The sequence below is a fragment of the Vulpes lagopus genome, chromosome 12 (genome assembly GCF_018345385.1).
Source record: "Vulpes lagopus strain Blue_001 chromosome 12, ASM1834538v1, whole genome shotgun sequence".
Taxonomy (NCBI): Eukaryota; Metazoa; Chordata; class Mammalia; order Carnivora; family Canidae; genus Vulpes; species Vulpes lagopus.
The window spans coordinates 40,337,460-40,348,564 of record NC_054835.1 but is presented as its reverse complement, the minus strand read 5'-3'; the positions used below and the strand labels follow the sequence as shown (position 1 = coordinate 40,348,564).

The 11,105-nt window shown below is 58.3% G+C and overlaps 1 protein-coding gene across 1 annotated transcript; it reads left to right on the top strand.

Annotated features, from left to right (window-relative positions):
* Positions 1-2,288: 2,288 nt before the first annotated feature.
* Positions 2,289-7,802, top strand: LOC121473539 (keratin, type I cytoskeletal 42). Its single transcript, XM_041726014.1, has 6 exons — positions 2,289-2,645; positions 4,932-5,014; positions 5,142-5,298; positions 6,431-6,592; positions 7,192-7,317; positions 7,578-7,802. Exons 1-6 carry the CDS (start codon positions 2,289-2,291, stop codon positions 7,800-7,802), a joined length of 1,110 nt encoding a protein of 369 aa, XP_041581948.1.
* Positions 7,803-11,105: the final 3,303 nt, after the last annotated feature.

Sequence of the window (11,105 nt, the reverse complement as noted above, 5' to 3'; positions counted from 1 at the left end):
CTGTGTAGGTCTCCTTGGCCAGGGCTAGTCAGGCCCTGCAGAGGGTCAGGGAGGCTTCCCTGGGGTCTAACTCTGCCCTTTCACTCAGCCTGTGAGGCCTTCCTGGGTTGGGATGCCCTTGGGGGATCCGTAGATGGTGGATCTCTCTCCAAAGAGCGAGACAAAAGGCCTGGGAGTCACCAGTGTGGGGAGACAAGCCCAGACTCTGGCATGCAGTCTGATGTCAGGGGTGAGGGAGCTTGAGGAGCCCAGGTGGTGGTGATGGTAGGTGGGGCCTTGGTGATTTGGGAGGGAAGAAGGGAGGTTCATGAACTCTCTGCCCCCTGACACTGGGGCTTGAGCCTGAGATCTGGGAGCTTTGGAGGTAGGGTGAGGGCTGAGCTGTGGGCTCCAGGGAGAGGCATGCAGAGCCCCTGGCTGTGCTCCAGGTTCTGTGTGGAAGGCAGACCCTCAGCCCAGGGAGGCCTGCCTGGAGGGGACAGGTCAGTCGGCTCCTGGAAGACGGGGATCCCTGGGAGTGTGGCTCCCATGGGGAAGGGGAGGGTCTGCTTTGCGTGTCCTCCTGTGAGAGGGCGATGGGCTGGTACAGGGCCTGTCTCTGGCCCACTCAGGTGACCCTGGGTCCTCCTCAGAGACCATCCTGGATGGCCAGGAATTCCTCCCTGATGTCTGTCCTCATGTGAGAACCCTGCTGGTCTGACCTGGCTCCTGTACCTTGGCTTCGAGCCCCCTCTCTATCCTCCCACCCTAGCCACACTGGGAGCCCCCAGAATTCACAGGCAGGGCCAGAGCAGGGTTACGTTGGGGTTCATCCCCTCTCTCCCAGATAGCTTGAGCTGTCCCCACTTCCCCAGAGAGGAGACATCTTCACCTGAGAGGCCCCCCACTTTCTAAGCAAGACGTCCTTCTGGAAGTCTAGCCTCAGCACAGCAACCTGGCTTACGAGGAAACCCTGATTCCCACCCTGTCCCCGTGTGTGGGCTGAGAGCCCAGGCCACCCGCATGGGCTCCAGGTTCGCCCTCACCTGCCTGTCCCTCAGGCCCTGGGCGCCCCTGGGAGCTCCCCATTCAGACAGGCCCGGTGCAGACGCCAGTGTCCTGGCAGCACCTAAATCGTTAGCGCCGAGGAGATTAGGCTGTAATCTCTTGTTGGGCGGCGGGCGGGTGCCAGCTGCCAGGATGTGGGATGGCGCGGCTTCCTCACTGGGGCGGCCCTTCCCTGGGGCGCAGCACACTAGCTAGGGGAGGCACCCTGCTTCTCCTCCTCCAGGGGGGCCCTCAGGAGTGGCTTTCCTTTGCTCTGGGGGCATGAACAGAAGTGGTCACCCTAACTCTCTGCTTCATTTTTTTCCCTCTGGCCTCAGACCTCTGACCTCAATTTCACTGATGCCACCGCCTCTCTAGATTCCATCAAAGACCATGGGAGACAGGAATTACCCCATTTTACAAATGAGGAAGGTGAGGCTTGTAAATTGACTTCCTGGCAATTTGCATCCAAAGCTCCCTCGGGCCAGAAGCAATGTCTGTTCCGCTTAGATCCCGATCCCCCAGGCCAGGAGCTGTGTCCCCTCCCACAGCTGTGGACTCTTCAGCTGGAAGATCCCCCTCAGCCTGGGGGGCCCTCTCAGGGCCATGTTGTACCTGGGAGAGGGTGTCACCCTGAACCTCTCCACCCTCTCTCCCTGGGGCCCAGGAATGCTGGTTGGGGGGCCAGACCAGCCTCGGGGCTCCAGGCCTGTGGAGCCTTGTTCCAGGCCCCGTCTGGCTCCCAGGGCTGGGTTCTCCAGACTGCCCCCAAGAATGAGCTCAGCTGCTTAATTGTGGCTGAGGATGGAGGTTCACCCTACCCTGGGGCTGCGGCTCCAACACCACCTTTGTTTCTGAACAGACAATGGGCTGCTAAGAGGCCACCTGCCCAGGCCCAGATCAGGCAGGGGAGGGGTCCCCGGGGATGCACTCAGCGTGTCCAGCCTGAGCCCCGGGCCCTGGGCGGCTGGTACAGAAGCAAATTACATGGCTGGGTTTTGGCTCTGACTTCAAGGGCCGGGGGCCCAGCCTCCCTTTAGCCTGGCTATAAAGGGCTGCCCGGGGTCTCTGTCCAGACCAGACCCTGCTCCCGACTCGTGGACACCATGGCTGCTACCACCACCAGCATCCGCCAGTTCTCAACCTCCGGCTCCGTCAAGGGCCTGTGCGGGCCCGGTGGGGGCTTCTCTCGGATGTCCTCAGTTCGTGTTGGGGGCGCCTGCAGGGCCCCCAGCCTCCTGGGAGTCGGCAGCTGTGGCAACATGTCGGTCACCTCGTCCCGCTTCTCGGCGGGCTTGGGCGGTGGCTACGGTGGCGGCTACACCTGCAGCCTGGGCGGGGGCTTCGGCTCTAGCTTCGGCTCCGGCTTTGGAGCGGGCTTCGGCGCGGGCTTCGGCTCCGGCTTCAGCTCCTCGGACGCCCTGCTAGGGGGCAGCGAGAAGGAGACCATGCAGAACCTCAACGACCGCCTGGCCTCCTACCTGGACAAGGTGCGCGCCCTGGAGGAGGCCAACGCCGACCTGGAGGTGAAGATCCATGACTGGTACAAGAAGCAGGGGCCCGGGCCCGCCCGCGACTACAGCCACTTTTTCAAGACCATCGAGGAGCTGCGGAACAAGGTGTGTGGGCCCGGCAGTTCCCTGCCCTCTGCCTTCTGTCCTTACTTAGTGCCCTCCCAACTTTGGACCTTTTGCTACATTTCTTCTCCGCCCTGGGTCTTCATTCATTCATTCATTCATTCACTCACTCTTACTCGCTCAGGAACCCAGCCCTGTGCCAAGGTGCCAAGCCTGGAGGGCATCCCATGCAGGGAGACTGGAGTTCTCCCTTTGTGGGGGGGGGATGTATTTGGGGGTGAGTGATGGAGGAGTGGGTGGGGAAGGCTTCAGAGCTTTGAAGGCAGCAGACGGCATTCCTGGTACAGAGAACACTGTGGGCTCAGACACAGAAGTGGGGGAGTTTGGTGTGGCTGCTGGGAGATGAAGCTGGCCGTCTCCTTCTCACTATTCCATTCGTCTCTGGGTGTGGCTCTCTGCCTGTCCCACCTCCTCCTGAATGGGTGGCACTTGCCTTCCACCCCCAGATCTTGAGGTCCCTTCAACATTCTGTGGTTCAGTCAATGCCCTGTTCACTGTGCTGGTTTCACGGAGTCTGGCATATTCTCACAGCTGGTTTCACTGTGGGTCATCCTCACTCTCTCCGTGATGGTGACTCTGAGGGTCCCAGAGGGAAGGAGCTATGTATTCCTACTCAGACTGGAAGCTCCCAAGGGCAGGAATTACTCTAAGTTAGTCCGAAGGAGAACACAACACATGCCCACATGCTCATGACCTCTGAGAACATGGCCTTGGGCTTCTGTGCATGAGGCATCTGGGTCTTCTACACAGGCCTTGCCCTTGGAGGGTCCTCGGGGGGCTGTAGCCCCCAGAGGTATGTGAGACCTCAAAGAAATGTGGAGCTGTTTAGGGGAGGCCACGCTGGGGCCTGCTCTCTTCTGGTGGAAAACCAGGTCTGGTGCTGCCCTGTGAGGGGCTTTGCCCGTTCCTGCCTGGGACCTCAGCCAGGAAGGGAATTCCTGCAATTGCCCCCTGGAAGCCGAGCTAGAGGGAGTGCCAGATCAGATAATGGGCTTGGTCTGGGCAGTGGGGAACCCAGGGGAGCCCTGGTGAGTCAACGTTCCAAGCTTTGGGGTCAGCCAGCTCCTCACCACCAACCCCTAGTGCACCGCATCAGGCCTCTGCCCCTCTGAGTCATTACATCCCTGGGGGTTTGCACAAGGGCCCCTTGCTAGGCCCAATCAGCATCCTGAGCAGGGAAGTGACTGGGAGGCTGGTCTGTAGGCCACCGAGGCCAGGGATGGGTAACAAACTGGCCCTTGGGCTTGCTCTAGAAATAGGGCCTGACCCAGGGTCACTTCACAGGGCCCTCAAGGAGGCTCAGAGGCTCAGAATGAGGCTATTGGGGCTGCTTTTCCCTGCTGGGGCTGTCTCCTCTTATATGGTTCTGCATGTCTGCCTGGAGCCTTAAAAACGTTCAGAGGTTTCCTAGCTCGTCTGCCACCTCCACAGAGTCCTCCTCTCTCCTGCCTCTGGGTGGCATTTGGGGGCCTTCGTGTCCTCCCACCCACATGGCTCTTGAGTAGAGCCTCTCTAGGCATTTCTCACAAAAACAATGACAGTAGTAGTAATAATACCCAACCCTCTGCTCCCTCCAGAGCCCATTCCCTGTTCTCATTTAAACCTCTGAGATGACCCTGCGGTGGGGGGGGGTGGGGGGTGGGTGGGTGGGTGGGGAGGGGGTGGCAGGGGAAGGAAACTTTGTTATAGGCTTGAGGTGGGGCTGGTCATAATCTTATAAATAAATAAATGAATAATTTAATTGCTTAATTAAACTAATGTTTCCTGGGGGCTGACTGTGGGCCAAGTACTTCGCCCAAGGCTAGGGATTCTGAAGAGAATGACCTTGACCTCCTGGAGCTCAGAGTCCATTGGAGGAAATAACCAAAGAACTCATGGAAAAATCACACTTGTGAGAAGTGTTGTGAAAGAGATGGGCAGGGAGGAGGTGTGACTGGAAGGAGGGATCCAGAGTCAAGGAGCGCTTCCTGGAGGAGGTGGCAACTGAGCCTTGAGGTCAATTTAGTTGGGGAGGAGAGTGTGAAGTCCATGCAGCTTGGCCAGGAGAGGGGTGAATATGTGTGGGTCTATCTCCTGGCCTCATGATTACCTGTGGCTAGGCTTTGTGCCCCCATCATTCTGGGAGCCCTCCAGCAGGGTGCTCAGAGGGGGAGATTGCAAGGAAGGACCCTCACCTCCTCTGTCTGGCCCACTCTCCAAAGGGCCGCAAGGAGGGCATTGCAGGGCTTTCCCATAGTGCTTGCTTATCTAGCCCACTATGCCCCCCAGATCCTGGCGGCCACCATTGACAACGCTAGCCTGGTGCTACAAATCGACAACGCCCGCCTGGCAGCTGATGACTTCCGCACCAAGTGAGTCTGGGACTCCAGGTCTGCCCCTGGGGCCTGGTGGTGGGTCTGTCTCTGCACATCAGAGCTCTCTGTGTTTACAAGGGGGTGTCCTGGGGTACTCCTTGGCTCATGCCTCCACCCTTTCCAGGTATGAGACGGAGCTGAACCTGCGCATGAGCGTGGAGGCTGACACCAATGGCTTGCGCCGGGTGTTGGACGAGCTGACCTTGGCCAGAGCTGATCTGGAGATGCAGATCGAGAGCCTCAAGGAGGAGCTGGCCTACCTGAAGAAGAACCACGAGGAGGTGAGGCTGACCCTGGGGAATGCAGGAGAAACTCCTACAAGGAGCAAGGCTGGGACCCTCAAATCTTCCTGGGCCAGGGCCATACTCTCAATCCAGTTCCCATCTCTGGTGCGTTCCTTGTTCTGATCCTGAGAGACCCTTGGAGGGGCCTGCATGAAGCCTGGAGGGTCTTCTCCCCTCAGAGATATTTCCCTTGTCCCTTGAGGCACAGCCTCTTGAGTGGTGGCAGTTAACTATCTAATGAGCAAATCAGCCTAAGAACATGCATGCTAATTACTCTAATTAATTGTAATAGTGATAGTCATAACAACAACCAAAATCTGCTCAGCACATTACAAGTGATTCATGGCAATTATCTCAGCTGATCCAGTGGCGCTGGGGGTAGGGAGCTCTGTCCTCCCTTTACTGGTGAAGAAACAAGCTCAGAGAGGTTCAGAGATTTATCCAAAGCCACACAGGTCTATCTGACCCATATCCACACCCAGGCCACCACTTTGCCCCCTCTCCCACCTCCCTTTTTCAGAGGGTCTTGGGGCCCTGGGGACCCTAAGACTCAACCCAAGGATGGGGATCCCAGGCCCTATAGGGGGACAGCAGCTTCCTTCTCAGCTGACCTTTGGGCTGGCCTGAGATTAGGGGAACCTAATCTTAGAGAGGCAGGAACCCAGAAGATATCTCCACTTGCTTTGAGGCTGTTCATAGGGATTGCATCCCCCCAGCAGATTAACATTTCCTAATGAGGTTTGGCTCCTCGCCGATACCAACATGGGGCTGCTTCCCCTGTGCCCATACTGTGTGGTTGGTGGTGGGGGATAAAGCAGGCAGTCAGGGTGGTGAGCAAGGCTGTCCTGGCTCATCCCCTGACATGTTGCGGAGTTGCCATCTCTCTTTGCCCCGCATACATCGGAACTGGGCAAAGTCCATCCCCGAGCACACGTTGAGGGAGATGGTCCATATTCACAACCCTGTGTGTTTGAGACAAGATCACATCTGCCTCCATCTTCAAGGGGAGGAGCCATTGGGCTGTTTGTGTCTGTCTGCCATCTGTGCCTGTCTCCCTAAGGCTGAGAAGGCAGGCCCTGGCGTCTCTCCCCCAATGGCCTTGGTGAGCTCCTGCTCTCCTCTTGCCTAGGAAATGAATGCCCTGCGAGGCCAGGTGGGTGGGGATGTCAGCGTGGAGATGGACGCCGCCCCTGGTGTGGACCTGAGCCGCATCCTGAATGAGATGCGTGACCAGTATGAGAAGATGGCAGAGAAGAACCGCAAGGATGCCGAGGACTGGTTCTTTAGCAAGGTGGGTGGCCATGTGTGAGCAAGTGTGCACATGTGTGCATGCATGTGCTGGGTGTTGGGTATGGGCTGGAAAACTTGTAGATCTACAGGCTGTCCCAGCTGGAAGGACCTTTGGAAACCAGTTGGACCTACTGCTCATGTCTGATGCATGATGTGAGGCTCAGGGAGGCCTCAGGCTCACACAAGCCACACTGTAGCTGGGGGAACAGATCCAGATCTCGTCATCCCTGTGTAGGGCTTCTCCCAGCACATTTGTAGGTGTGTGTGTGTTTGGATGAATAATTCATGCCTGTAGTAGATTCACACTGAGTAGCTACAGCGCCCAGGATGGTGACAGGCACAAAGAGAATTGAACCTGTCTTTGATCAGTGCTCGGTAGGAGTATGGGATGCAAAGCAAGGTGCATCTGCTAAGTTCTAGGGTGGGCAGAGAGGGTGTCTGTGTGCAGGTGAGTCTGTAGCCCCACAAAGGCCAGGGAGAGGCAGGGGGTGGAGTGGGGTGGGAATTCGATCCAGCAGGTCAGGGCTCAGGGGCAGACCCTGTCCTCTGCCGCACCTCTGCAAGCCTTCTCAAGCCCCAGTGGCCCACCCTGCTTTTCAGACGGAGGAGCTGAACCGGGAGGTGGCCACCAACACCGAGGCTCTGCAGAGCAGCAGGACGGAGATCACGGAGCTCCGCCGCTCTGTGCAGAATCTGGAGATTGAGCTGCAGTCTCAGCTCAGCATGGTAGGGCCTTGACCCAATCCCCAACCCCGGCCTGTACCTGTCACCCCAGGGTGGGCTCAGCCTAGCGGACTTCCACTTGGAGAACTCGAATTCCCACCCACCCCCAGCCTGTCATTCACACTCAGTGACACGGGCCCCTCCCTGCCCCATGGCACCAGCAGTACCCATGACCCCACACCAGTGAGTCCCCCTTCTGGGTCCTTGCCCTGGAGAAGGGCCCCAGCTTGGTCTCACCCAGCTACCTCTACTCTGGCCCGCAGAAAGCCTCGCTGGAGGGCAGCCTGGCGGAGACCGAGGCCCGCTATGGGGCCCAGCTGGCCCAGTTGCAGGGGCTCATTAGCAGCATCGAGCAGCAGCTGGGTGAGCTCCGCTGCGACATGGAGCGCCAGAACCAAGAGTACCAGGTTCTGCTGGATGTGAAGACACGGCTGGAGCAGGAGATTGCCACCTACCGTCGCCTGCTGGAGGGCGAGGATGCCCAGTGAGTGGGGGCACTGGGGCACATGCTTGGTTCTTCTGGGGCCACTGCATCCAGGCAGGGACATTTGTGCTGAGGGGACAGCACAAATGGTGTAGGAGGTGTAGGAGGACAGGAGGTGTAGAGGTTTGCAGGAGGTGGAACTGAGAACGCTGGCTGGTCCCACTGCTGAGGAACATTGAAGGCCAAATTAAAGCATCTAGACTAGATTGTGTGGAAAGTGGGGAGCCACAGAGGGATTTTGCACAGAGGAGAGTTTCTATCATCAAGATGTCTTAGAACATTCACTCTGGCTGCATCAGAGGGGCTCCAGTGGGGTCAGGGAGACCTGTCAGGAGGCTGGAGCTGGGAGTCAGGCCAGAACAGCCCTACTGTAAGGCAGGGGTGGAAGGCAGGGAAAGGAAGGTGGTGTGTGAAGAGGATGTGTTATAGTTAAAAACAGCAGGGCTAGCTGTCTGAGCGTGGGAGCAAGCGTGGCTCGCCGGCAGCATGCAATACATGTTGAGTGAGCGCATGAAGTAGTGGAGAACGATGACCCTGGGTTTCTGGTTTTGATGACTGTGTGGTTGGTGATGCCATTATCCGGGATAAAGAGCAAGGTGGGTGGAGCTGGGCAGGTAGATCAGGGCCCTAGTGTAAAGTGGCTGAGAATGTCCTGGAGTCCCCGTGCTAAGTCACCCACACCAGCTTTTTGCTCCCTGACGATAGTGAGGTTCATGTATAGTCTAACCACAGTCCTTCCTGCTTTAATAGAGTCTATCTGTTGGGCCCTTTGGGATATGGAAAAACCACTTACTCAGCTTCTCCTTGTAAATCCATGGTTAGCCACAAAGTACCTCTGGGCCCTCTTTTGGGGTGTCCCCTTTCCTTAGTCCTGCCTACTGGGCTTTGACATTTGACCCTTGTGGTTGCTAATCTTTTCCATGTATTCTCAGCTGTGAGTTCTTTCTGGTTCTCTGGGACCTCTTTCCCATGGCCCCAGGCCTCCCTAGCTGCTCCTCCCCCAGGGGCCCAGGCTCTGTGCCAGCACCCCTGAACTGACGGGTCCCCCTTTCCCTCCCTGCAGTCTGGCCACCCAGTACTCCTCTTCCCTGATCTCACAGCCCACCCGGGAAGGTAAGAGCCTGCCCCATCTGGCCCAGAGGGAATGGGGAGAGGCTGAGGACCCTTCTGTGTGTGGGGGGACTAGGAGAGGGGCTCCAGCCTGAGGTTCCCTGTGCCCCCCTCGTCCTCCCGCAGCCACAGTGACCACCCGCCAGGTGCGCACCATCATGGAAGAAGTTCAGGACGGCAAGGTGGTCTCCTCCCGCGAGCAGGTCCACCGCTCCACCCACTGAAGCCCCTTCTGACCTGTGACAGCCTGGCCTTGAGGGTCACGGAGCAGCCATCGCCTTGGGCTCCCAGCATGCTACTGCCGCACCCTGAGTGCCCATCTGGGCCACCACCCAAGAGCTGTTGCTTTTCTGTAACTGTTTCCTGCAGCCCCTCACTGAGGGGGCCTTCTGGAATTGCCCTAGTGACTGCTATTAAAGCTTTGCCTGAAGTTCAATGCCTTGTGTAATTTGGTCTGGTCATTGGCTTAGGGCAGTGTGTGCTGAGGGATTGGGGAGGAGGAGAGCTTGTTAAGTGTTTGGGTGCCACTTGTCAGCTGCCGGTCCATCTGCCCACATCATCCAGGCCTGGGACTCCTGGGAAGGCGAAAGAGAAGAAGGCAGCAGATCGAGGGCAGAGGGTTGGGAGAGCCCATCAAGCTGGGACAGTTTCCAAGAATCAGCTTGTGGGTCCCTGTGGGTCCCCATGGACTGGTCCCTAGGAGGGCCCCATAGGCTTTCAGGGGAGCCACACCTGTTACAGGGAACTCCCTGCCTCAGCCTGGGGTAGGTGTGGGTTTAAGATCAGAGGGAGAGGGGCTGAACAGGGGGTTTTCCAAAGGTGTGGGCCAAGGTGTTGATGGATGAGAGGGGGTGGCAGTGGCACAGCTGCCAGCCCCGGAAACCAGCTCGTCCTGGTCAGGATGTGTGTGGGGCGGGGTTGCCCCTGTGCATGTGAGCGTGGGGGGCGTCCTGTTTGCTTTGGTGGCTTGGCAGCTCTGGGCTGTTGGGGAATCTCTCTCAGCTGCTGGCTGGGGCTGTCTGGGCCTGTCTGGGAAGTGGAAGCCATCCGCATTCTGAGACATGAGCACATTCTATCCAGCAGGCCTGCCGGGACCCTGGGACCCAGGTGGGCAGGGAAGGGTGGGGCTGTGGGTGGCACAGGGCCAGTCTTGAAGGGCCTCATCAGGGACCTGGTGTGGGCCTCTGCGGGAGAGGGGGGGGAATACTGGCTGGGGGTTCCCAGGAAGACCCTTAGACAGTGTCCTCTACATTTCCAGCGGGCTCAGGCTTGAGGTATATGCCCCTCACCTCACCCTGAGGCCTCTTCTGGCATAGGAGCAATAAGACGGGTGGCAGGCGACATGGCTCTCCCCGTTTTTTCCAGTCCCCTTTTACCAGGATGCTCTCCTGCCAGGCTGTCATGTCCCATCTACAGCCAAGCTCTTCTTTGCCCACCCTCGTCCAGGATACTCCCCTACAGGAGGATGGTGGGGGGAGATTAGAGAGGAGCCTGGGTCACCAGGGTTTCCAGGGATGGGGTCAGTGTCAGAAAATTGGCCAGGTGGAATCACAGCTCCTGGAGTGCTTCCTTGTGTCAGGGTTCTGCAGAGAGTGGGAGCAGTGTGCTGGGGCCCTGTGGGGAGTGGGGAGTGTGGGTGCTGTGGAATAATGGGGACAAAGGATGCAGGAACCCTGCCAGCCCAGTTCTGCGGTTAGGTGGGGCAGTGGGGCACTGTCCCTCTCTGAGCCTCAGTTTCCTTATCTGTAAAATGGGGTGGTAAATTGAGGGTCATTGTATTGTGTGATGAGCCCAGTGGATTTAGGTCCAGTTTCCAAGGTGGGACAGGGTCTCAGTCTGTGTGTGTGTGTGTGTGTGTGTGTGTGTGTGTGTGTGTATGTGTGGTGTGGTGGAGGAGAGCACCCTCAGGCTGGGGGCTGCCTGGTTCCCCAGCCAGTTTCCCCACCAGACACAGGGGCCAGGTGGGCTGAGCTGGGGTGGCAGCTGCCTGGGAGGGCCTGGTGACGGTGACGTCCTATCTCTCCTCTTCTCCGTATTAGGTCATGGGAAAGCATAGCTGGAGGGCCTGCCTGAATCACAGATGACAGGCTTGAGACCAGAGACACGCACACGCGTCTGCAGACACCCAGCACGAGGGTTCGGAGAAGGGAGGCACAGCCCCGATGGTGGGAGGGGAGGGGGCCCACAGCCACCTGGG